Consider the following 26,902-nt stretch of genomic DNA (forward strand, 5'->3'; position numbering starts at 1 on the left):
TTTACAAGTTCAAGATGTCCATTTTCTTATACCAATTTCATAGCCTGGCTTTGTATTTTCAAAATTTCAAAGAGGGGGAAAAATCCACGAAAAATATGAGAATATTGCACGTTACTATAAGACTATACACATCGTAGGTGAGTGGTATCAGAGAAGAAAGAGGGAAAGAACAAGAAAAATTTGAACTATTTGAATTGATTAGGTAGTTTTTGAGGAGAATGTATAGGTCTCTCTGTTTCTTGGGGAAAAAAGTTATTTACATTGAATATCCTTGTGAATACTTCTTTAAAAATATATTTTTAATGATTTCAGAGAGGAAGGAAGAGGGAGAGAGAGATAGAAACATCAATGATGAGAGAGAACCATGTTCGGGGATGGAGCCTGTAACCCCGGCATGTGCCCTGACCAGGAATCGAACTGCGACCTCTTGGTTCATAGGTTGACACTCAACCACTGAGCCACACCAGCCAGGCACACGCTTCTTTACACACTCATGGGATCATATCTGTGCAGCATATACATTGCTAGAGGTGAGACAAGTGGGAAAGAGAGTCAACGCAATTAAATGTTGGAAGTCAATGCCAAATTGTTACCAGGGAGTGAGCTGTTTACACCAGCGATGCCAAGAGTGTCTGTTTTCTCGCAAACCCCCCATTGTGTTGCCTGTTTTTCTGAGCGTTGACAAACTCAGTGACACGGGGAAGGCTAAACAGTCTTTTCTATGTTTCCATACCTTTGTATTTCTTTTCTTACCAGTGGTCTGTTTCTGTGAGCTGTCTTTTCATATCCTTTGCCATTAAAATTTTGGAAAACAAGAGTCTTAATTATTTTTCTCACTGGAAAAAAATAATATTATGTATTATATATTATGAATGATAACATAATACATACCCTTTATCTGTTACGTTGCATATTATTTTTCACTTTAAAAATAACTTTTGTACAATTTTTTTTCCTATTGATATAATCTTAGTGTTTACATAGTCAAGTGTTTTTAGACTTGGGATTTGTGTTTTGCTTAAAGAGATATTCCCTACTTTGAAATTATAAAACAAAATTTCCACAATGTAGAATCTTATGGTTGCAGTTCTGAATAGCGACAGAATTCATCAAATACGTTTTTATTTATTTTTAATTTTTAAAAATCCTCACCCAATGATATGTTTATTGATGAGAGAGAGAGAGAGAGAGAGAGAGAGAGAGAGAGAGAGAGAGAAACATCAATGTGAGAGAAACATTGACTAGTTGTCTCCCATATGTGCCCTGACAGGGGATTGAACCCATAACCTAGGTATGAGCCCTGACCAGGAATTAAACCTGCAACCTTTTTTAATTTTTATTTTTTGGTGTATGGGACAATGTTCCAGCCAACTGAACCACCCAGCCAGGGCCATCAAATAAATTTTTAGTGGTAGGAACATGCCCCTGAGCCTTCTGTCTTTCAGCCTATAAGTCCAGGGATCTCAATGACTAGACTTCCTAGCATTGAACCATCTTTGCCCTCCTGGTCTGAGTTTTGTTGTGTTCTTCTTTTTTATTTTTTTAATGTATTTTTATTGGTTTATAGAGGAGAGGAGAGGGAGAGATAGAAACATCAATGATGAGAGAGAATCATTGATTGGCTGCCTCCTACACACCCCTCATTGGGGGTCGAACCCACAACCCTGGGCACATGCCCTTGACCAGAATTGAACCTGGGACCCTTCAGTCCACAGGTGGACACTCTATCCACTGAGCCAAACCGGGTAGGGCATATGTTGTGTTCTTTTAATCTTCTGTCTGGTTCTGTTGTAAATTCTTTTTTAAAAAAATATATTTTTTTATTGATTTCAGAGAGGAAGGGAGAGGGAGATAGATGTAGAAACATCAATGATGAGAGAGAATCATTGATTGGCTGCCTCCTGCATGCCCCCCACTGGGGATCGAGCCCAAAACCCAGGCATGTGCCCTTGACCTGGAATTGAACCTGGGACCCTTCAGTCCTCAGGCCAACGCTCAATCCACTGAGCCAAACCAGCTAGGGCTGTTGTAAGTTCTTGACACTGGGTTTTTGCACTATTATTCACATGTAATGTATTAAAACAGATTTCCCTGACAACACAGGAGTTAGGATTTACATTAAATTTCCTGCTTTAATGAAATGCAAAGCAGCTGGATGGAGGGACATTGTGCCCAAGGGACATGCTAAAGAAAGACCCCAGGAAGGTGGTGGTGGAGTCTCCCCAACCTCTCCTTGATGGGGAGAAACAAAAGCAGGGTATCAGGTGTTGATGTCCATGAACATGGAATTGTTAGCATAGGCAGCTAACGATTAGTAAAGAAAGGGAGAAAGGGAATCAGGCATTGCCATGCCCAACCCACTAGGACCTGAATTGATAGTAATCCTGCTTCACTAGGAAAACGCAGCCGTCAGGAGCTCCCCACCCATGAATTCAAGGGGATTAGTGCCCTCCCTTTCCCCCATGGAGAGGAAGAGCCAGTTTTTCAGTCTCCCCAATACACAGCTGCTCCATTTGCCCAGACTATGGGGGGAAGGAATAAAAGGGAAATTGCTTTGCTGGGCACATGCCCAATAGAAGCCAAGATGGCACAGGGGGAGCGCTTCTACTACGAGGCATGTGCAGAGGAACCAAGATGGCACCATACGGGGGCAGACCTTAGCCTGGAAAGAGGATCGGACTGGGTAGGAACACAGAACCCCTGAAAACTAGGAAATGGATTGATTGTGGGGAGGACCAAAACCTAACCGAGAAGGATTGGGAAATTGATCAGTTAGTTTGAAAAACCGCCTATTCCTTCTCAAGCCCGAGATAATATAATCCAAGCTTTACAAAGCGCCTCTCTCTCTCTCTCTCTCTCCTCTCTCCTCTCTCTCTCTCTCTCTCTCTCTCTCTCCTCCCTCCCCATAACATACGCTTGCCCCATTTGTTCACATGTTTTCTCGCCATAGCATCCATGCAGCCCTAGCAGCCCACGCCAGCAGCTGCGTGACTCCAAACGCAGGCTCCGTGCCGATGCATGGCCAGCTGGAGCGCAGCTGGGAAGAGACCAGACAAGGACAAGGACAGAGGCTAGGCCTTGGCATGGAGCAGATTTTTTGGACACTGGCCTTGGTTCTAGGCCTGATGAAGACAAGGCTGGACTTTTATCCACAGCGGGATGGATGGAGCTGGACAATGGGGACCTGGGGTCAGCTTCTATTTCTGTCCCAGTAAATCTTACCACGACCCCGCAGCTTCCTATGCACGGGTCCCCAGAAATGCTTTTCTCGTGACTCTGTGAAAGGACCCCATGTCCACTGGCAACAAAAGGATCTCTCTCTCTTTGGATCATACATCAGAGTACAGTGTGTTTAACTGTCAAACCAAAGGCAATAGGAGAAAAACAAGCAAAACAAAAAGTCCCAAATGGTTTTTCAAAACTTTTTAAGCTTTTAATGTTGACATGATGACTCCATGAAGCTGCACAAATAGTACAGTAAACCCACGTGATCCTCTCCTCCACTCACCAGTTTCATCACTTTTATCACATCAGCTTTGTCCTCTCTCTTTCTCTGTCTCTTTTTTTTCTGAAACATTTGGGAGTAAGTTGCTGTCATTATGCCCCCTTCCCCCTACATACTTTGTTCATGTATATTTCCTAAAGCCAGGGACATTCTCTGACACCTCAGTACAATAATCAAAATTAATGTTGATAAAAGGCCTTTTTAGTCTTCAATCGTCCCCTTAGTGTCTGTTATTCAAAAAAGAATTCAGGACTAACTTAGATCCCTTATTTAAGGGGTAGCTGCCAGCTTTCTCCTCCATGAAGCTACCATTTTTTCTTTCTTTTATTATTGACAAATGTTTTTCAGAGAGTTCCTTGAAGACCATGGAAATGTTCTGTTACTTCTTAAACTTCCAGCCACTAGCTTTAGCATTCATTGATGGCTCTTGCCTGAATCCATTATTTTGGAGATTGCCAAGTGGTGGTTTTTCTATTCCAATGATTTTAATAAAAGGCAGAGGTTGACTTTCAGTTCCTAGATGCTTGCTTTTTTTGAGGGGTGGAGGGAGGCATCCAAAAGGAACAAGGAGTGGTTCTGGGAAGAGGTGTCTTAATTTTCTCCCAGCAAGTCAGAACGGAAATGATTCTTTTGGCTTTATACCCAACACGGAAGTCCCGTGTCATGAAGGATTTCCAGAGGACAGCATGGTCCCTTTCATGCCCTTTTCATCACATGCTGCCTGCCTGGAGCTGTGGTGGCTTTGGGGGCTCCCGTGGGTCAGAGGGAAGCCCACTGCCCAGGACAGGTTTGCACAAGAAGGAAGGGCACAGCATTATTGAATGCATGCTTCCTACCTCTGACACTGTGCCAGCCTTTTATTTCTCCTCTGTTGGTCCATTCTTGCCCTCTAGCAGATGGTGGGCAAAAAGCTGTTAACCCTTTTGTGTAAACCTCCTCATGCCTCCCCATTGCTTTTAGGATAAGGGTGGTATGGATTTTAACATGGTGTGTTTGAGGTTCTGCCCCTTCTAGTCATCATGCAGGAGAGGCCAACTCAGAGAGAGAGCCCATGAGTTCAGCTTCCTCCCTTCCGTGCTCCAGCTACAGTGCCTGGCTCAGTTGCAAGAACACCTGTTTGTCCTCCTCTGGGCCTTTGCACATGCTGTTCCTTCTCTGATGCTTCCATTGGCTGGTTACTCCTCCTCTTCAGATTTCAGTTCAAAGTCACTTCCTTGGAGAAACGTCTCCCCTCAAATGATTCTTTAATTAATGGCCCTCTTCCCGCCCTAGACTGTGAATCTACAAGGAAATGGGTTGGGTTATTTTGCTTACTGTAAATCCCCATTACTTATTGCATGTTAGTTCTTTTATTCAACAAATATTTGTTAAGAACAGAAGTGTCAGGCGCTGGGTATAAAACAGTGAACAAGATGGACAAGATTTCTGCCTGCACGGGGAGAGGGGAAGACACACACACACAAAACAAACATTTTAGGTAGAGATACAGGTGTGATGTAAATAACAGGGAAGGGAACTCCGGGACTGGGGAGGGGCATTTATCAAGTGTGGTCAGGGAAGGCTCACTGGAACAGAGGTGGAGCCAGGCAATGGCAGCTACAGGCAGGGGGGACCTGGGGCAAAGGCCTGGAGACAGGAATAGGTTTAGTGCCTTGGCTTAGAGGAACCGCAGGCCAAGTTCCCGGCAGACTGGAAAGGCACGCCTTGCATCTAGAGCTGTGCTGGGTGGCTTCTCATGCTCGGTTTCTCCTGCCACTCACCAACTCCGACAGGCAGGTAATGGTTACATCCATCCTGCCGGAGAGGCCAACGCAGAGAGAGGGACGTCAGTGCTTCAAGGTCACGCTGGAAGTGAGGGCTGTGCCGGGTACCCAGGATGTCTAGAGCCTGGTTTGCACGTTGGCGAGGCCTGCACATTCTCCCAGCTGTCATTTTTCCAACTTGAACCACAGGCCGCCCAGAGGAGCCCAGGCCGGGAACACGTTGAGCGCGGGGGCGCACGTGGCTGTCCTCAGGGGCCTGGCGCTGAGCCGGAGCACTCGCGCGGCTGGGCCTCTGGGGTGCGGTAGGGGCTCTAGGTCCGGACTCGCTGGCTGGGCTGGGAGGACATGTAAGAGTATCAAAAATCCAAGTAACCAAGATAAATAGATTTTAATGCAATATGTAAAAATTGAAAAGGAATGCCCCCAAGGCCACGAAGCACAATATAGCAAAATGTTAACCGCGGGATCGGGCTCCCTGAGTTGGGCCTTTGGGGCGCCCAACCTCGGAGACGAGCCGCTCAGGTTGGGCAGGGATGGGGGCGCCCCTGCGCAGGGCGTGCCCGGAGCCTCGGGCGCGGAGCCTGGGAGAGCCAGGAGGGCGGGAGGCAGGGAGGGAGGGGCGGCACCTCCCTCGGCCCGGCCTCCCTCTACCCTTCGAAGGCCTCTCCGCGGGCGCCAAGTCCCTTCCGAGTTTGGATCCGCGCCGTCTTTTCTCGCCGCCTGACGGGGCCCAGTTGACGCGCGGCGTTGTTTACGGGCCGAGCAGTCCTTGCTCCCGCCGCCTGCCCGCCGGCCCAGGTGCCCGCCCGCCCGTCCACCCGTCTCTCCGTCCGCCTGTCCGCTAGTCCGGGCGCCCGCTGATCGTGGTCCGGAGCCTTTCGGGCCGAGAGCGAGAAGTCCAGGGCGCAGCGCGGGGACCCAGGCCCTGCGATCCCGGCCGCGGCCCGGGCCGCGCCGCCGGATTCCCAGCGGCCGAGGCCGCGCGCCGCTCCGCTGCTGGATCGAGGACCCTCCCCGGCGGCGCCTGCGGCCCGCGGCTGCCCGCGAGGAAGAGGAGGACGCGCGGTGCCCCCCGGCGGCTCCCTGGGAGCATGAGCCCGGCGGCCCGGCGCGGTGCGCTCTGAGACGCCGGGACCCGCGCTCCCGCTGCCATGGGCCCTGGGGGCGCGCGGGGGGCCGCGGCCCCGCTGCTGCTGGCGGCGCTGACCGCGCTGCTGGTGGGCGCCGCGGGCCACCTGTACCCCGGAGAGGGTGAGTCCGGGGCCCGCGAGTGGGTGGGGAGCGGCGCGGTGGGGAGGGGACTCCTTGTCAAAAATGGAGCGGCCCGTGGGACTCAGCCCTTCTCGGTGGGGGGCGGGAAGGCTGACCTTGGCCTCTGCCCGCCTGGGCTCGCGGCTCCGCGCCCCCTGCGCGGGCCCCAGCCGGGAGGAACCTTCCCCCAGTGCCTGCCCCGCCGCGGGCCCCTCTCTCCGGCGCGCTCCCGCCCGTGCCCAGCCCTCTCCGGGTCGCCTTTGGGAAGCGGGGTCCCGGGGTCCGGGCGGCCTGTGAGGACCCGGTGCCCGCGGCACACACACGGGGTGGTCCCTGGGGGTCCCCACGGGTAGGGGACGCGGCCGGGGCTGGGGAATGGTAACCTCCCCCCTCTTCTTGAGATCTAGGCCCTTGGCCACCTGGGACTTCGGGTCCATGTTTACCCTTTTGGCTCGTGTTCGTGTTTCCAGATGTCCGGAGGCAAACTCTAGCGCCGTGGCAACAGCGCAGTTGTCCTGGCAGACGCGGTGGCGGCTGTTGCCATGCTTTATTATAATTAGCATCTCTCCCCACGCCGCCGTGCGGGTCCGTCTTATTTCCTTGAATTCTGCTAGTGGCCCCTGGAGGCAGATTCCGGTGTTCACCCATTTCATAGAGGAGGAGACGGCTCCGGGAGGAGACCTAACTTACTGCCCCGAAGTCAGTGCCAGAGGGAGGACTTGAACCTCTCTGTGTGCTGCCCGGTGTCCCATTTCTCCCTGATAACCTTTCCCCTACAGCGCCCCGGGAGGTCTCTAACCTCGGGCGAGCCTCTCATACACCTGCGCGCCCCCCCTGGCGTCCCTGTGCTGTCAGTAGACGGAGGCAACCCCCATCCTCAGCGTCCTCCTTGGTGCATGATACCAGGACTTTCTGGCTGTGGGACGACTGAAGAATCATTTAAGAGCATACAGCTGGGGTGTTGCACCTTGAGGTCTGAGGCCCTGCTTTAAAAATACCAGTTTGGTTCCTGATGAGGAAGGGGCTGGGGAGAGAAGGGACAGAAGCTCCTGAGTTCCCTAACGGTGAGTGAGGAATGTGAGAAAGCACACAGGCGCCGGGGTTGACAAACTGGGCTTGCTGGGCACCTCTGCCAGTTCCACAGTGACTCAAAGCCCCTCAGCGCCCGGTATACAGTAGGCATTCCAAGAAGGGTTCCTGCTAAGAAAGTACAAGACGCACTGTTAGACCTGCCCAGCTTTTGTTTCTGTGTGCACACACGTTCACGCGTGGTTCCCTGCTCCTCTGTTCCCTGCAGCTTTGGTAATTAATTGTGGGTTTGTGCCTGGGCTTCCAGGGGTCAGTAGGTGGCGTTATCACTTCTTTACGGGATTAGTTCCCACCAGGCAGAGCTTTATGCTTCTTTCGTTCCCTGCGGCATTTCCAGAGCCTAGAACAGCGCCGTAGGTGCTTGGTAAATGTTCGTTCTTGATTTAGCTCCTATCCTTATGCTCTCCTGGGTACTCCTTTATCTCCAGGCAACACTGAACGAACAAGCATAGCAAATACTTGGTGGGTGCTGTTATATATGCTTTGCATGTATAATTTCAGCTAATCCTCATCACAACCCTATGAGATAGAGTTCATTATTCCTTTTCCAGAAGGTGAGGAAATTGATTAGGTCACAGAGCCAGCAGGTAGCAGAGCTGGGATTAGAACCCCAGCTAGTCTGTCTTCAGAGCACTGGTTTCTTTCTTCTTCTTCTTCTTCTTCTTTTCTAATCCTCAGCTGAGGATATGTTTGTGTGTTTTTTTTTAAATTGATATTTAGAGAGAGAGGAAGGGGGCAGGGGAGAGAGAGAGAGAGAAATAGAGATGTGAGAAAGAAACATCGATTGGTTGCCTCCTGTACGTGCCCCAACCGGGGAGTGAACCTGCAACCTTTTGGTGTATAGGAGGACACTTCAACCAACTGAGCCACCCGTCCAGGGCCAGAGCACTGGTTTCCTACAAAGCAGTTCTTTTGGGTCTGGGCCTCTGCACCCCAGCCCGGCAGGAATGGTTAACAAAACCCTAAGGAACGAATAAGAGCATACCCCTTGCAGGTTGGGGGCAGGGAGACACTACAGATCACTCATCTCTAATGTCAACCAATGGGGCATTCTGGCTAGGGTGAGGGTGGAGGGAAATCACTGGGAGTGTTAAGGAATGAGGGACTCTTTCTCAAAGTTGTCACCCCAGTTCATCTTCTGTGGAATCCCTTGTTGCTTTGCTGAACTGGCCACGGCTTCTCTAGTTCTCCTCAAGTTAGCTGGCTCTGGCCCAAGAAGACCCCCAGCCATTGCCAAGTCAGAAAATGAAGATCATGTGGGATGAAGTACAATAAAAACCTACAGAGCTTTGCGGGGGTCCAGTGCTAATTGAGGTGGGAGACCCTTGCTTCCAGGTCCCCCTAATTTTTCACGGCAGCATGAGATGCTTCTGGTGTGTCTTCTCTCGGGCGCTCCAGGACCCGAGGAACCGAACGTCCTCCTGCTCAGTCACCTCCCTGGGGCTGTTCCTAACCTTTGCTTCTCTCCTGGAGACCTGCCCCTTGTTCCCGCCAGCTCACTCACGGAGGTCATTGGGGTAAGCCCCCTGGGGTCCCCACCCGACTCCATCATTGACTTCCATCCTTATTTGATTAGAACACATCCTCTCAGGCTCAGTGGTTTTGCCATTGGGTGTGGATAGTCTTGGTGGTGGGGCTGTTTGGATAGTTTGGATAGTCTGGGTGGTGTGAGATGCTGAGAAGCATCCTGGTCTCTACCCACTAGATGACAGTAGCCCCTCTCCGCTCCGAGTCCTGCCAGCCAGCAGTGTGTCTCCGGACGTTGTGTCCAATGGAGAGCCACTGCATTGGGGAGGTAACTTTGTTCTCCCAGTGCACTGGCCCACCTGGGTCCCTGCCGTCTCCCCTGATGGTTCAGGGATCTCCATCTGCCTGGGAGCCTTAGTCTTTCCCCTGAACCCCATTACCCACCACCCACCTCTGGCCTTGCCCTGCCATCTCCCCCCACCACCCTCAATCGCTGTCTAGCCTTTAACCCAGTGCCCTACCCACTGCACCTGGCTCGTGTCTCCATTGCTTTGTTGATGGCTCTGGAGACGGTAATGCCTCGTCCTAATTTTGCTTCCTGCAGCCTCACCCCAGCCGACCTCTGTGTTTGCCACTGCCCATTCGCTCCTGGAAGGCACTGATTCCTGGCAAATTTTCACCTGCTACGGGCTTTTCCTGGTCCTTTCTCTTCCCCTCCTCCGTTCTCCTCTTGGGCTAAGATGTCAGCGCTCTCTCTATAGCGGGCCAGTTCCCTACTCTGATCCTCCTTTTAAATTTACAGATAGTCAAACTCTTTCCTCTGGAACAGGAGCCAGCAAACTGAAGCCAGAGGGCCACATCCTGCCCACCATGCCTGCTTTTGCAAATGAAGTTTTGTTGATAGGAGCCACACTCATTCATTTATACATTACCTGTGGCTGCTTTTGTTCTCCAACGCAGAGGGTTTTGTGATCACGTGGCCTGCAAAAATGTTTACACTTTGGCCTTTTACAGAGAAAGTTTGCCGACTCTTGATTTGGGACAAATTCCTTGAGGATCAGGGTGACATGCCTAATAGCTCCTGTGGTCTTTGGTACAACTTGAATGAATCCAGTTAAACGAATCACCCAGGAGTGCTGTGGTTTTTCTTTACAGAGCAGCCCTATTAAAGAAGCTGATGCATTTGCTGTGCTGAAAATATGGGTTCTGATGGTGAGAAAATAACAGAGATGGTCCCTCGTTAGCTGTGTGTGTGTGATCTTAGGATTTATTTATTTCAAGCCATCTTGGCATTGAAGGAGGATTCTGCACCATCAGCTCTGTCTCCAGAGCCCAAAGAAAGTGGCGTCTGCTATGAGGTTTTCTTTCAGGAGCCCTTGTGTTCAAGTCTATTAAGAATAAGTCAGGGATGGTTGGTTTATGTTCTGCAATCAGACTGAACTTATGTGTTTTAGAATTAGAATAATGACAAGTAATGCATTCTCATTGCAAAAACAAAAGAAGTATAGAGAGGGAGAAAAAACAAGTTATTAGTTTTGCATGTATCGTTCTAAATTTTTAAAAATTTCATACAGTAAAATTGACTCTTTTTGGTGCGCAGCGTGTAATTGTAAACTATGCATAGCGTTGCGTGGTGGCCCCACAGTCAGGATCCACAGCAATCTCTTCCATCGCTGCCTAAACTTCCCTGGGCCACCCTTTTGTCATTACACTGTCCCCACCCCTCATCCCTCAACCCTGCCAACACCAATCTGGTCATCTCTAGTTTTCTTCGGACTTTAAAAAATCTATACTAATAAAAGGGTAATATGCAAATTGGTCATGACGCCCTGACAGTAACAACTGACCAGCAGGCTGCATGGGGCGACCAGGCTGGGGGGGAGCAGTGACGGGTGACCAGGCCGGCAGGGGGGGCAGTTAGGGGCAACCAACCCAGCAGAGGGGGCACTAAGGGGCAACCAGGCCGGCGGGGGGTGGGGGACAGTTAGGGGCAACCAGGTCGGCAGAGGGGGACAGTTGGGAGTGACCAGGCAGGCAGGGGGGGAAGTTAGGGACAATCAGGCTGGCAGGCAGAGGCGGTTAGGAGTGATTAGGCTGCCAGGGGGGCAGTTAGGGGCGATCAGGCAGGCAGGCAGGTGAGCAGTTAGGAGCCAGTGGTCCTGGATTGTGAGAGATCCCAGGGATCGGGTTGAAACCAGCAGTCGGACATCCCCCAAGGGGTCCCGGATTGGAGAGGATCCAGGCTGGGCTAAGGGGACCCCCCCCCCCACCCCCATGCACGAATTTCGTGCATCGGGCCTCTAGTATCTTATAATTGGTTAATATTCTTAAAATTGAAAATTTTAATTTAAGTACTCATAAGATCCTGTTTCCTGGATTCCATAGTTGTGAATTCACTGACTTGCTAGAATTTATTTGTAACTCTACAATCAACATCCAGAGCACCTATGTGGTCACTCCCAGACACCCAGAGCCGTGGCGTTTCACTTGACAGTTGCCGCTGAGGTCAGCCATGGCAGGCTCTGCTTTCCTGTTTCAGCTCTCCTCGTGTGGATTCGTACAATCCTCAAGAATTAAAACAAGTGCCCTTCTTGTGATAGATTGAGTGCTATGGTTTCCTCATTCTTGTGCTTGGTGATTTGGTGGTTTTAAGTGGCCCCCGTGCATAGTACTGCAGTGCTGTCTCGTGTTCATAAGCGTGAGAAGCTGTGGGGTGCCTCACAGAGAAATTCCTGTGTTGGGCAGGCTTTGCTCAGATGAGCTATAGTGCTTAGTGCTTAAGGCGGATTCAATAATGTCTCCGAAATAAGGTGTTTCATGGAGGGTCTCCCTTTGTTGACTAGACCCTGGTCTTTTGTTGGCGGGGGGGCGGGGGGGGGAGAGGGGGGGGAGATGGTGCCCCAGTGGCTTTTGGGATCTTAGAAACATTTTATTTCCAACAAGGAGCTTTTCTGTTTTGTGTTGCCGCACGTCAACAGGGTATGAGTTCCAATTTGGGTTTAAGGCAGGCTTGTGAGGGTTAAAATTTGACTCCAAATCTGGGTTTTTCTTCCAGTTCCATAAGGGTGTGTTGTCACATCACAGTTGTACAGTCACCTCGGTGTTGTGTTCCCAGGAGATGCTCGCTTCTCCCCCATGCCTTTGCGAGAATGCGGCAAACAGGTGCTTTCCCCAGACTGCGCCCTTTGACGTTGTGGGGAAAGATAGTGGCCGGACACAGAGGGATGGAGACAGTGGGGCCGCTGTTCTCCGAGGCCTTTCCCTGATTCTTAGTTGCCAATTGTTTTCAAAGATGAGTCCTCCCTCGCAGGCGGCCGGGGAAGGGCTGTGCATCGAGACGTTCCTTTCTAGTTGTGCTGGGGCGTTGTGTCGAAGCACTCCTCGGGCACTCCAGCCCCATGTGTGCCCGGGGCTCCTGAGATTTGACGGGTGATGTCCTCAGGGTTACAAAACGGTGGTACTGACTGGAGGAGTCACCTCAGGTGTTCCTGGGTTTCCCAGGGTGTTCAGATAGAGAAGGTGTTGGTGTCAGGGTGACTGCAGGTCTTTGGTCCCCTCTCTAGTTCCCTGTCCTTACATATGGTGCTCCCCCAGCCCCGCCGCGTCCTGTTCTCTCAGCTGTTCCAGCTCCTCCTGGTTATATCGCCTGTTGTCACCACTTCCACCAGCACTCACCTGCCCCTTTCCCCAAGCTCCAGACCCACACCTTCCCAACAGCCAAGCACCCCAGAGCCCTCACACACCCAACATGCCCCCAGACTGAGCCTCTTGTCCCTGCCCCCCAAAACTGGTCCTGCATCAGCCTCTCCGGGTTCGTTAGTGACTTCCCTCCTCCTTCCTCTCCTCCACCTCTCCGAGGACCAGGTCCCGTCGATTCTAGCTCCCCAGCCTCGCCACAGTCTTGCTCCTCTTCTTGTACCCACCTCCGAAGATAGACCGCCCAGGCCCGGCCAGACGCAGTGGCGGCTCCAGGGTGCCCCTTTCATTCCTTCTCCACTCTGCTGCCAGAGCGATCTTTCCGCTCTCTCCTTGGTTCCTCCCGTAGCTCCCAGCTCGATCCCTTCCCTTGGCATCCGAGTCTGGCCCCAGCTGCGTGCGGTCTCACCTCCCGAAGCACCTGGCTGCAGTTCCTGGGGTTCTCTGTCCTTCATGTCGCTGCATTTTCACTTGCGTTTTTTTTTTTTTGTGCTCCACACATCCTTCTTTTCCCTTTTCGCCCACAATCACCTGCTTCTTCCTCACAGAAGCCGGTCAGAGGCCTCCTTCCATTCTTACCTGGCTTCCTTAGCCACCCTTCTCATTCCCTTTCAGCACAGACGGGGAGTACCTCTCTGGGCCCCATAAACATTGGTCTGCCCATTGACGATGTGTCCTCTGGTCATTGGCCACTCATTTCCTCTCCCCAGGGACAGTCAGTTTGCAATTTTCTATTTTGGCACATGTTCACCTTTCTAGAGACCAGTGTTTGCATATGTAAGCTGACATGTATCTATTTCCATGTAAGGAATAGCATCGCACACAGATAGATCATCTTGTTCTTTACTATTAAGATCATATTCTGGAGATCTTTCCGCATCGCCATAAGGAGCTTCCTTGCTCTTTTTTACAGCTGTGTCGTATTCCATCTCACCAGAGGCTGGCAAACAGCCCGCGGGCCACATGGGGGGCACCACCCGCTTTTGTACAGGTGTTCACATTTTTACATGGTTGACTAAAAACTCCCAACTGTGATTTTGCGACACGTGTAAATTATATGAAATCTGAATTTCATTGTCTCTAAATAAAGTTTCATCGGAGCATAACTATGCCGCGTGTTGTCATGGTTTAGCGCTACAAGGACAAAGTTGAGTAGTGACCGCGATGGTATTTCCCACAAAACCAAAAAGATTTGCTCACTGGCCCATTGCAGGAAAAGTTTGCTGACCCCTGCATGCTGTCATTGGTTCGTGGACCTGAGCATGCGTCAAGGTCACCTGGAGGGTGTGGTGCAATGCAGCTCCCTGGGCCCCACACCCCTAGCGTTTCTGATGGAGCAGGTCTGGAGTGGGGCCTGCGAATCTGCATGTCTAACAGGTTGTCAGATGAAGCTAACGCTGCTGGTCCCAGGACCCTGCTTTGAGAACTGCTGCATCACGTGGGCGGATCGTCATGGATTTAACCGGTCCCCTTTTGATGGACAGCTATGCTGTTTCCGTCTTTGGCCGTATGGAATGTCCTGGGTTGGATGACCCGGCACAAGGCTCACATTGCGTCTCTGCCTGCAGCAGGTCGCCAGAACGGGAATCTCTGGGACTGGAAGGCTCTCACCTTATCCGTGTTGACAGGCCCCGGGCCCAGCACGGTGCCCGGCACACGTTCGTTGAGTGAATCAGGGATGACTTCCACATGGCTGACTGCAGTTCCGGAACCGCCTCCTTTGCGCAAGTCCATTTTAGGAGCCAGCCTTTCAGGCAGGCAGCGAATCAGAAGGGTCCCTGATAATGCGGTGTGCCCAGGTTTTAATTTCTGAAGGCAAGCAGTCTGGGAATTGGTTCCATGTAGCTCCCAGGGGACAACGAACCTCCCTTCGCTTCTCCTCCTCATAGCTTCGATCATGCTGTGGTCGTTGTTCACAGCAATTGAGGATGTGACCCGGGCTCACGCAGCTGGCAGGTGTCAGTGCTGGCGTGGGAAGCCAGACCTGTTGGTTTCTACTGTGCCCCCAAACTGGTACGGGTGGTGGCCTGACCCCTGAACCCAGGCTTATTGGTGCAGGACCCCTGAATTTTGGAGAGAGCATTGCTAAGACTGGAAAGAATGCAGAGAGGAACACGTGACCCAGAGTAGGTCACTGGGGCACATATTAAGAATGCCGATTCTAAGGAATGAGTGCATTCACGATTGAAAGCAGAAAGTGAAGGATTTTCAGAACCTTCTAGATACCTTCTTTTGTGCCCCTTACACTTTCCCTTTGCTGCTTCCCTGGTGGAGAGAAAACCAGGGGAGAGGGGACATTTTCCAAGACAGCTGTCATGTCAGTCTTCTTCTCTGGAACAGTCTCAGATTCCAGAGGCCACGGGGGAACTCCAGCCCAGCACTGCCCAGCAGGCCACTCGGCGTCGATGGGCATGCTCTGTGGCCGCGCTGTCCAGGACGGCGCCACCGTCCACACTCGGGCTCTGGAAACTGTGGCCAGCGCCTGGCTGGATTTTTACTTTTATTTAACTTTAATTCATTTAAAGGCAAATGTAAAGTTTTATTTAACTTAGTTTATTTAAATTTAAAAAAAACAATACTCGATTCTGTTATTGGAAAACTCTTTTGTATGTTTGGAATAACTTGAGGTTTTGAACCTACATTTTCAGCGAGTCACTTTGTGAAATCCACCTATATATAGATCAAGCATTTCTGATTAAAATTTAGCATCTGAATTGAGACAAGCTGCACGTGTAGAGTTCAGTGGCATTTCAGAGGCATAGTGTGATAAAAACCCTGTAGACACTACAGTGTAGGATCTATTAATATTTTTTTAGTATTGCTTACATGTTGAAGTGAAGTTTTTTAATATACTGGAGTAAGTAAAATACATTGAATTTCATGTTTCTTTTCACAGTTTTAGAGAAAATGTAAAACGCCCTATGTAGCTCACATATTTCTATCAGATATTGCTGCTGTAGATCCTACACACCCTGGTCATCCAGCATGTTGAGCTATAATTTGCCATCGCCCTTGACCTTCCAGTGAAGTAGGCAGAACTGAATACTTCTTACTGCATTGTTTGTTTAGGTTTCAGTCCTGGCATCGTCTCCTCTGGGAAGCTCTCCTTGATTGTCCCAGACCGAGTCAAACAGCTCATTTTTTTTCTTTTTCCTCCTCCTCCTCCTCCTCCTCCTCTTCTTCCTCCTCCTCCTCCTCTTCCTCTCCTCCTCCTCATCCTCCTCCTCCTCTTCCTCTTCTTCCTCTTCTTCCCCTTCTCCTCCTTCTCCTCCTTCTCCTCCTTCTCCCCCTTCTCCTCCTTCTCCTCCTTCTCCTCCATCTCCTCCTTCTCCTCCTTCTTCCCCTTCTCCTCCTCCTCCTCCTCCTCCTTCTCCTCCTCTTCCTCTCCTCCTCCTCATCTTCCTCCTCCTCCTCCTCCTTCCTCTTCTTCCCCTCCTTCCTCCTTCCCCTCTCCTCCTTCTCCTCCTTCTTCCCCTTCTCCTCCTTCTCCCTCTCCTCCTTCTCCCTCTCCCTCTCCTTCTTCTTCTTATCGTTTAAAGTATTACATATGTCTCCGTTTTCCTCGATTGACACCTGCCTCCGCCATTGCCACCCCTTAGGACAAGCTCCCTCCGCCCCAGTGTCCGTGTCCATTGATTATGCTAATATGCATACATACAAGTCCTTTGGTTGATCTCTAACCCCCTCTCCCCTGCCTTCTCTCTGAGGTTGGATGGTCTGTTCAGTGTTACCTTGTCTCTGGATCTATTTTTGTTTTATCAGTTTATGTTGTTTATTATATTCCACAAATGAGTGAGATCATGTGATATTTATCTTTCTCTGACTGGCTTATTTTGCTCAGCATAATGCTCTCCAGGTCCATCGATGCTGTTGCAAATGGTAAGAGTTCCTTCTTTTTTACAGCAGCATAGTATTCCAGTGTGTAGATGTACCATAGTTTTCTGATCCACTCATCTGCTGATGGGCACTTAGGCTGTTTCTAAATCTTAGCTATGGTAAATTGTGCTGCTATGAACATAGGAGTGCATATATCCTTTCTGATTGGTGTTTCTGGTTTCTTGGGATATATTCCTAGAAGTGGGATCACTGGGTCAAATGGGAGTTCCATTTTTAATTTTTTGAAGAAACTCCATACAGTCCTCCACAGTGGCTGCACCAGTCTGCATTCCCACCATGAGGGTTCCTTTTCTCCGCATCCTCGCCAGCACTTGTCGTTTGTTGCAGATAGCTCATTTTTATGAACTCTTCTAGCCCAAGTACCGCTCCCCGATGGCATCCTTCTCCGTTATATTTATTTTAAGTTGTTTCGGGTAGTTCATAGTGACTCCTAGTCTGTGAGACGCAGGGCAGCATCGGTCCTATTCCCTGTGGAACTTCCAGTGCCTGGAACAGCACCTGGCCCGGAGCAGGTCCTCGGCAGATATTTGCTGACGGAGTGAACGCAGGGACTTCTCTCACGGGCTTTCTGCAGGGGGGCATTGCATGACAGCTATTTCATTGTTTCCTTAAGTCCAGTTCACATGCTTCTTCGTTAGGCATCTTTTTGAAAAAACAGTAACGGTAAAACGGTAACATAGCAGTTACAGCACAGACTTTGCGTTTGATTGCAGGATTGCAATCCTAGGGCACCATCTCAAACAGCCTGTGTGAGGCTGCGTGAAAAGACACCTCCTCTGGAGGTGACTTTTAGAATTCAAGAGAGAACATGTGCTCCAGGGCACGGGCCGAGTGCGCATAGAAGGTGCTCAGAAAGTACTAGCTGTCACCAGGGGCCCCTGCCTCCTGCTTCTTATTGTCCTTCCGACCTGTGTGTGAGGCATTAGGTGCCACTTATTAAAAACTTGAAGCATCCTTGGTTTCCAACCAGAGGCATTAAAAGCCAGCAAAGGCCCTACATCTATGTATTTCTGGCACCATTTCTGACATCCTCTGGGTAATTTCTGTCCCAGCAATAAATTTGTCTATTGTCTTAGACTAATAGGGACACATATGGCTTTAATGAATTGAGTTAGAGTTATTGGAAATTTACAAAAAGGCAATTCTTTATTGTCCCCCATAATTATAGTCATTTAATCTTTTTTAATAAGTTTATTAAGCTATAATTCAATAGCATACAATTTACGAATTTCAAGTTTACAATTCAGTGGTTCTAAGTACATTCGCAGAGTTGTGCAACCATCACTACAATCAATTTTAGAACATTTTCACCTTTTCTTTAAGTATTTATTGATTTTTTACAGAGAGGAAGGGAGAGGAAGAGAGAGCTAGAAACCTCGATGAGCGAGAAACATCGACCAGCTGCCTCCTGCACACCCCCCACTGGGATGTGCCCACAACCAAGGTACATGCCCTTGACCGGGATCGAACCTGGGACCCTTCAGTCTGCAGGCTGACGCTCTATCCACTGAGCCAAACCGGTCAGGGCCATTTTCACCTTTTCCAAAAGAAATACCCATCCTCTAGCTGTCACTCCTCAGCCCCTCACACCACTAATCTGTTTTGTCTCTATGGATTGCCTGTTCTGACCATTTCATGTAAATGGAATCATACACCGTACCATTGTGGTCCTGTGTGAGTGGATTCTTTCACTGAGCATCATGTTTTCAAGGTTCATCCATGTTGAAGTGAGTGTCTGCTTCATTCCTTGTTGTGGCTGAATAATCTTCCCCTGTGTGGTTGGATCACATTTTGTTTATTCATTCGCCAGTTCAATTAAATTGGAATGTCATATAATCAATGAGTACTTTCTTAGGATAAGTACCGTATATCCCACGCAATGTTTGGGATATACTTATCCTAAACACTTACTCACTGTTTTATCTGAAATTCACATTTAACTGGGTGTCCTGCATTTTCATTTGCCGGAACCGGCAGCCATGCCTGTCAGGGGCGGACTGTGTGCCCTTGGGTGATGGGCTTTGTCTCTTGGAGGTCCAGATTTCCCAGCTGTGGGTGGGGAAGGGCTTGTTGAGAGGTGTCAGTTGCCCAGGGCCTGCCGGGATCTGTGTGTGCGTGCTGTGATGTGACTGTAACAGGGAGCTTCCCGGGCTTGGGTGCTGTGAGTGCGGGGCTGGACCTGGCGTCCTTGTTGTCTGTGTCTGCGAGGTGCCTCCGACTTCCTAATGAGGGAGGGAGCGAGTGAGCACGTGTTTTTTTCCTGATCTAGCCTAATCTGTTCGGAATGTGACCCAGGAACATTGTTGCTTTGTTTTCCTCACATTTTTGCTTGGCTGTTTTCTTTCTAATTTGTGCTGCTTTTGTCGTCACTCTCAGGGTGCATTTTCAAGAGGATTTTCTACTCTAGAACAATCTGTTTGCCTCAGAGGTAGTAAGGGAAGGTTTAGTGTCCTGGAATACAATAAGCATGGGTTATGTTCCAAGCCTTACAGTCCAGGTGCTGAGGGGTGTGTGTGTGTGTGTGTGTGTGTGTGTGTGTGTGTGTTGGCAAGGAGAAGCTATGTAAGAGTTTGATTCTGGTGAACGTTAACTCTAGTATAAGGGGCACAAGAGAAGAACTTTGATAGCCAACAAGGCAAGGTCTCCCCTGCCCAGTGCATAGCCACTAGCCTCTGTGTCTATTTACATTTAAGTTAGCTAAAGTAAAATTAAATATTCACTTCCTCAGTCTTACCACATTTCAGGAGCGTGAGAGCCACAAATGGCTGGTGTCTTCGGAGTGGATAGTGCAGATACAGGACAGTTCCATTCCCGCAGAAAGTGGTCGGACAGCACCGGACTAGGGCGGGAGCGCCAAACTACAGCCAGCCTGCTGCCTGTTTTTGTAAATAAAGTTTTATTGGCACGGCCAATTTCATTCATTCACATATCATCTCTGCTGCCTGCAGGCTGTAATGGCAGAGTGGAGCAGTCTAAATGCAGACTGACTGCGAAGCGGAAAGTATTTATTATCTGGGCCTTCACACAAAACGTCTGCCCAGGCTTGGGTTAAAGGGAATGAAGACACAACGTCTAGAGACGGCTGATAATACTCGGGAGAAATAAACAGTAACAAAATAGCTGACATTAATAAGCACCTACTATGTGCCAGGCACTGCCTGTGGGCCTGTCCTGCATTATGTTACTCACAGGTTGGACACAGAGCCTGGGACTGTGTGAGAGTGGTGGGCCGGTCTGTTTAGTGTGGTGCAGGGGAGGGAGGGACGAAATCTTGAAGGCTGCAGGAGGAAAGTACAGGGTCATGGGCAGCCATGGAGGGTGTCAGAGGCTGCGGGGGGAGGGGAACCCCTACAGGAGAATGGGCACACTGGGTGTTTGTGAAGGAAAGATCAGATTTGCTGGAAAGCCCTTGCACTCCCAGGTAAAAGGCCTTGGCTGCCTGCCTGGAAGGAAGGCAAGTTGAGGGGAGTCGGCGAGGCGGGCAGGTGACACATTCAGCTCTCCTGGTGAGCACCTGATCCCCATAAATCCGTTTCCTGAATATCTCCACCTTTGACTCCGTGGAGACGGCTCCCCTCGCCCCTTGTGCACCTGCCGCGTTATGCAATCCCCTGTGATCCCTCCCAGTGTCTCCATATGTCATATTCCACGTGATGACATTAAGGCTTCTCACAGGTTCTGCCAAAGGAGTTATTTTCTTGGCCTTTCCAAAGTAAATACTTAGACACTACAGGAAACACCACCCATCAGCGCTGGCTCTGGAATTTGTAGGTCAGTGCAGAACGATGTAAGGATTTTAAGATGTACGGAAGAGGATTTGGCCAAGGGCAGGACCCTTCTGAGCAATGCCCTGCCGCTAATTCTTATAACCCGCCCATTGCGTGTTCGCTCACCTGTCACGCTTTCTGCATGTTTTCACTCTAGTGTGCCCCAGCATGGATATCCGGAACAACCTCACGAGGCTGCACGAGCTGGCGAACTGCTCGGTCATCGAAGGACACTTGCAGATCCTGTTGATGTTCAAAACGAGGCCCGAGGACTTCCGAGACCTCAGTTTCCCCAAACTCATCATGATCACCGATTACTTGCTGCTGTTTCGGGTCTATGGGCTGGAGAGCCTGAGGGACCTGTTCCCCAACCTCACGGTCATCCGGGGCTCCCGTCTCTTCTTCAACTACGCGCTGGTCATCTTCGAGATGGTGCACCTGAAGGAGCTGGGCCTCTACAGCCTCATGAACATCACCCGGGGCTCCGTCCGCATCGAGAAGAACAACGAGCTCTGCTACCTGGCCACCATCGACTGGTCGCGCATCCTGGACTCGGTGGAGGACAACTACATCGTGCTGAACAAAGACGACAACGAGGAGTGTGGGGACGTCTGTCCGGGCACCGCAAAGGGCAAGACCAGCTGCCCTGCCACTGTCATCAATGGGCAGTTTGTCGAACGGTGCTGGACTCACAGCCACTGCCAGAAAGGTACGCTGGGGTGGGCAGGGGGCTAAGCTTTTCTCGTGCCTTGTTTGTTCGGGAAGCTGGAGGCATTCCCCAGACCAGGCGTGGCCGGCCTTTTCTGCAAAGGCTCAGATAGGAAATGCTTTGGACTTTGCAGGCTGGACACAAGTGAGTGTACGTGGCTGTGGGTGAATAACTTTATTGACAGCCCTAGCCGGTTTTGCTCAGTGGATGGAGCGTCCGCCCGTGGACTGAAGTGTCCCGGGTTCAATTCCAGTCAAGGGCATGTACGTTGGATGCTTCTCTCTCTCTCCCCGTCTGTCCCTCTCCCTTCCACTCTCTCTGAAAATCAATGGGAAAAATGTCCTCGGGTGAGGAGTCTTTCCAGTTGTCACAAAGAGAGGGGTGAACACAGCTTTATGGGGAATTTGTTTCTTTAAGCCTTGCTTTTCCAGAAGTGACATTTCTGGGTCAAAGGTTCTTGATCCCGATTGCCAAATTGCTTTCTGGAAATGCTGTACCAGCGGGAGCGCCTCTTAGCATTGGCGCAGAGGGACACCTTGGCCAGCTCGGAGTGCTGTTGGAGAGAATCTTTCACAATTCACTGGAGGGAGGAGCTGTTCTATTTGCATTTCTTTGATTGTTATCAGGGTTGAACCTTTTAAAACATGTTTGTCCTTTGGGGTTTCTCTTCCTGTTCATGTCTTTTGTCCATCTGTCTTTTAGGACCTTAGTGGCTTTTGAAATACTCATCTGTGTGCAGTTTGCATAGATGCAGGCTGTTAACCCTTACCAATTGTGTTTTTAGGCATTTTGTTCAAATGCTCTAGATGTCAGTTGACAGAGAAACTTACAGGGTTTGTTGAGTCCAGAGCTGGATTTGCACATGCCTCTTATTTTACTTTATGCTTAAAACGTTCCTTTCTATCCATAAAATAAATGTTCTCCCCCCACATTTTCTATTTCCATTATCATCATTAAAAAAATCACCCTGGACCTTTGGGATTTATTTGTGTGTATGATTTGAAAGGATGTCCATTTTCCCCAAAATAACAAGTTGGGGGTGGGGGGCGGTTCTTAATGCTGTTTATTGCAGAAATTTACCCCTCCATCGTTGGTTTGGGGTCTGAGTCTAGGTATTCGTAAATACATCTGTCTCTCCTTGCACCAGGGCCGTAACTTCTGATCCCTGTGGTTTTGTAATGTATTGCTGTCCAGGGTGGGAAGTCCCACATAAACACTTGTTACTTGTTTACGAGTATTGTCTCCTCTACCCCTTACTACACTGTGACATTCCTGGGAAGAATTCGTGAACATGGCATTGAGTTGGAAGAAAGTGAGTGGAAGGCCTCTGGGTTGCATCATAAAAGATAAGGCAAGGGAAAAAGGAGGGTCTTCTCACCTGAGCCCAACGCGACCATGAGCCCTACAAGGTGAGTCCTGAGTAGAATCTGTGGGATTCTCAGTGAGGACTCCATCGGAGCCCCAGGGAGGAGCCTTTCACGGCACAGATGTTGGGTGGTAGGAAACATCTGTGAGATGGTGAGAGAGTGGGGACCGCCACACCTCTTCCGAGAGGTTGGGCAGCGAAGGGAAAGAGAATCTGGAAGTTTGTGGTTGGAGGAAGGGATGATGGTTATTATGTTGTGGAAATATCTTGAGACCGTTGGTAGGTCAGGGACAGAGAGAAGCTAAACTGCAGCTGCGCGGGGAGCTCTGTTATCCTTGACTTAGAGACAGACCAGTGAGGTTACTTAACGTGCCTAAGGCCGCACAGCTAATAAAAGACAGCGGGGTTTTGCACCAACTCAGGCACAAAAAAGCATGTGTGTGTTTGTGTGACCGCTTTGTTCAGAGACGTGAGAGCCACTTCTAGATGGGGCGGGGGAAGCAGGGAAAACAGTGAACACTTTTATCCCAAGGCTGAGCTCTCCAAATTTAGGAGCTTGTTTGAAATGCTCAGGGCTCATATGTCCTGGGATATAATTTAAGGCATGCTTCTGTGGGTTTATTTTTGTATCCGTTTTAGTCAAAATATCTAGGGCCGTATTATCAGCAAATGCCCCTGATATTTTCAGCAGGCTTTTTTTTTTTTTTTTTTTTTAACTCTTTTGCTCTTGAGAACCAAGCTTGTTTTTCAGCGCTGGGGTTGCATTGCTGTGACCGACACTTGCGAGGGCACTGAGCTGCTGGATCTGGGCACCGTAATCAGTGGTGGGGTCCCGGGTGAAGCATGGCCCTGTCCCGGGACAGACGTCAGCAAGTGATGGTTCTTTGAACTGGTGCCCCTGTCTGTTGAGTACAATTCAGAGCTGGCTTTTTTTAAAAAAACAAAACACAACAAAACAAAACAAAAAAAAAAACCCACAATTTTCTTATTGTAGTCAAATACACGTAACATAAAGTTTACAATTTTAACCCTTCTAAGTGCACAGTTCAGTGGCGTTAAGTACGTTCACACCGTTGTGCATCCACCTTCACGACCCAGCTACAGACAGAACTTACTCACCTTCCCAAACTGGAGCTGTGTCCCCACTAAACACTAACCCGCCTTCCCCTCGCCCAGCCCCTGGCTCCCACCAGCTACGTTCTGTGTCTGTGGGTGTAACTCAGTGGTCGGCCAACTCATTAGTCCACAGAGCCAAATATCAACAGTACAACGACTGAAATGTCTTTTGAGAGCCGAAAACCGACTTCTGCGCGTGGGCCACGAAGTTTCAATCACACTGTACTTGTGTGCCTGCACGTGGTATTTTGTGGAAGAGCCACACTCGCGGGGCCAAAGAGCCGCATGTGGCTCGCGAGCCGCGGTTTGCCGACCCCTGATCTAACTCCTTTAGGAACGTTCTGCGAGTTGACTCCTACAGTATTTGTCCTTTTGTGACTGCTTATTTCACTGAGCCTAATGTCCTCAAGGTTCATCCATGCTATAGTAGGTGCCGGCATTTCTTTCCTTTGTAAGGCTGAGTAACGTTCCATTGTGTGGTCGGACCCCATTATGGTTCTTCGTTCATTCACGGATCGGGCCTTGGGCTACTGCCACGTGTTAGCTGTTGTGACTAATGCTGCTGCGGACACGGAGTATGTGTCCGGCTTTTTAAATGCTGCGGTGGCTTCAGAAGATGCGTTCAACGTGTCGTGGGATTTCTGAATGCAAAGCAGACTGAAGCGAGCCCTTAGGAGACGCTGCCCGGTCTCAGGAGACAGACACAGGCCTGTGAAAACGGACCGCTCATCTCGTCCCCTAGAATCCTCTCAAACGCTTCCTCGAGCTTCCATCCTTTCCTTGCGTGCTTGCAAGGCTCTGGGAGCGTCTTGGGGCTGGGGTGCATGTGGGATGAGGGCGTTTGGCTGTCCTTCGGGCCAAGCTTAAGCATTCTCTGCAGGGACCCGTCTCCCACCTTCCCTGAGACAGGAATGCTTCAGGCAGGTGGGCAGAGGAAGCTTAGGGTAATGAAAAAGAAAAGGTCACTGGTGTGTGGCTCCACCTTCTCCTTCCCCATCACCCTGTCTGTAGATTTTGGGTGAAGATGCTGAGAGGCCAGATACAAGGAGCCTTGCGTGTGCGGGAGGAGCAGCCCCATCAGGAAACAGGTTCATCGAGAGCTGGCTGTGTGCTAGGCATTGAGGGGGGGTGGTGATTGGGGTCCCAGGAGGGCCAGCCCCTGCCTCCTCGGAGGGGATCTTCTGGTGGCAAATACAGAGTGCGTGACTGAGTACCGTGCGGGGAGAGTTACAGCAGTGCTGTCTGTCTCTGCGGGTGAAGCATGAGTGAGGCCAAAACTCCTCTTTGGGGTCACAGAATCGGTGTGTACCAAGGCCCCGAAATGGGCCTCCCTGGTCTGATCCAAAGCGGTCACAGAGGGGGTGGGGTCTGGCAGAACTGCCTGGGAGTCCTGTCAGCCCTGAACTGGTCGGGATCTGGATCAAGCCTCAGTTTCATCATTTGAAAAATGGGGATAATGACGGGGCCCGCCTGTGAGGGTTATGGTTAGGGGGTTAAACGAGATCGTGCAGGAGCTGCACTTAGCCCAGTACCTCTATGAGTGTTCTGGAAGCTTCTCCTAAGTGCCATTGGTCCACCACTTTCTGGGCAGACCAACCACTGAGTGAGTGAATACCTGCCACGTCTTGGCTGTGTTTCTGGCTTCGGTCTGGGGGTAGCAAAGGAGAGCCCACCGTATGACGAGGGCTGGGTGCTGGGCCTACCCTGCTCCACTCCGCTCACCTGGCACCTCAGCTTCCAAAGCTCTGCAGACCCCACGCTGAGCTTTTGGGGGAAACTAGAAACCACAGGGCTGGCTTGACCAGCTGCTCTCCCCAAACTCACTGGCATTTCCCCCCCAGGAGGCCACCCCAGCTGGTGCTGCCAGTCAGAGCGGTGGGTCAGGCTGGGGCATGCTGGGTGCCAGGAAGATGGCTGGCAATGCCACATGCAGACAGCAAGAGGGCAGAAGCTGGAGGCACAGGGAACAGGGCTCTCCTTCCTGGGTCTGCATTTCCATTGGTGTTTCAGAGCCTCTGAAAGTTGGGGGCTCTATTTACATCGAACAGTAAATATTTCTTTTTCTGTTAATCCTCACCCAAGGCTTCTTTTTCCATTGATTTTTAGTGTGGATAGAGGGAAGGAGTGGGAGGGAGGGATAGAACCCGCAACCCAGGTATGTGCCCTTGACTAGGAATCGAACCTGGGACCCTTCGGTGCGTGAGCGGACACTCTAACCACCGAGAACACTGGCCAGGGCTGAACGTTCAGTATTTAAATGCATGCCTGTCTTGAAGGGTTTGCTTTTAGTCAGAAGTTTTAGCTTCATGTTGAAACTTTTTATTCCTTCATTTATGCTTTGGTTCTGCCTTAGAATCTCCTTGGCAACAAATGCTTATTTTGTGCAGGGCGCTGTGGTAAGTGCTTTGCTGGTGATACTGCCTGCATTCAGTCCCGTCAGCAATTCCTGTCACTGGTGAGGCCACCAGGGCCCTGAGGATTGAGGCCGCGTGCTCCGGGTCACATCCCTGGTAGGCACTAGAGATGGGATTCGAACCCGAAACCTGGATATTCTGGCTCAGAATCCGAGCTGTTCACCAGCAGAGAACAAGGAACCTCGGGGTGGGCAGTCCCCTAGAATTTGCCCCTGCCGACATTCTGGCTGCCTCCTCTTCAGAGCCCTTCTCATTCTGTCTTCAGTTAGCTGCTTCCCCTTCAGGCTAAGTTCCCTGAAATATAGGGACTGGCATCTATTGCGACCCAGCACCTGTCATGGAGACATCCTGACCATTCGTGACTAATATTACTGGGCTTTTCCTATGTGCTAGGAACTCGCGGAATCCTCGCCGCAGCCTATGAGAGGATGTTACTCCCATTTTTATACAGAGACACTGAGGCTTGCAGAGTAATTAATCCTCTGGCAGAGCTTGCTGGGTAATTGGTTGACCCGGGCTTAGCTGGTGCCCTTGACCAAAGGTCAGCACACTGCCATGCTTGGTCCGAATCCAGCCTGCCGGCAGGTTTTGTATGCCCGCGAGCTAAGAGTGCTATTTATATTTTTAAACGTTTTGGGGGGGAAATCTAAAGGATAATATTTTGTGAGAGGGCTGATGATAAGTAAGATGCCATTGGCATATGTGGGGAAGGGAGGCTCAGAAACATTCACACTACCACTTCTTTCCTGCTATCAAAATCCAATCATCTCCAAAACTAAAAGTCACTTTAAAAATTCCAATCATCTTAATGATAAAGAAATTACAATGGCCACAGAGTATTTTCAGTACAGTGCTTTTAATT

General features: G+C 50.2%; 1 protein-coding gene across 3 annotated transcripts in view; it reads left to right on the forward strand.

Moving 5' to 3' along the window:
* The first annotated feature begins 5,946 nt into the window (after nt 1-5,946).
* Nucleotides 5,947-26,902, forward strand: part of INSR (insulin receptor) — a 153,956-nt gene continuing 133,000 nt past the window's right edge. For all 3 annotated transcript variants that reach the window (XM_008151402.3, XM_008151403.3, XM_028160454.2), the window contains exons 1-2: nt 5,947-6,519; nt 20,593-21,144. In XM_008151402.3, coding sequence (XP_008149624.2) covers nt 6,420-6,519; nt 20,593-21,144 — 652 coding nt within the window. In that variant the 5' untranslated portion in view covers nt 5,947-6,419. The remainder of the gene's footprint in view (nt 6,520-20,592; nt 21,145-26,902) is intronic.

Source organism: Eptesicus fuscus, chromosome 6, assembly GCF_027574615.1.
Source record: "Eptesicus fuscus isolate TK198812 chromosome 6, DD_ASM_mEF_20220401, whole genome shotgun sequence".
Classification (NCBI taxonomy): Eukaryota; Metazoa; Chordata; class Mammalia; order Chiroptera; family Vespertilionidae; genus Eptesicus; species Eptesicus fuscus.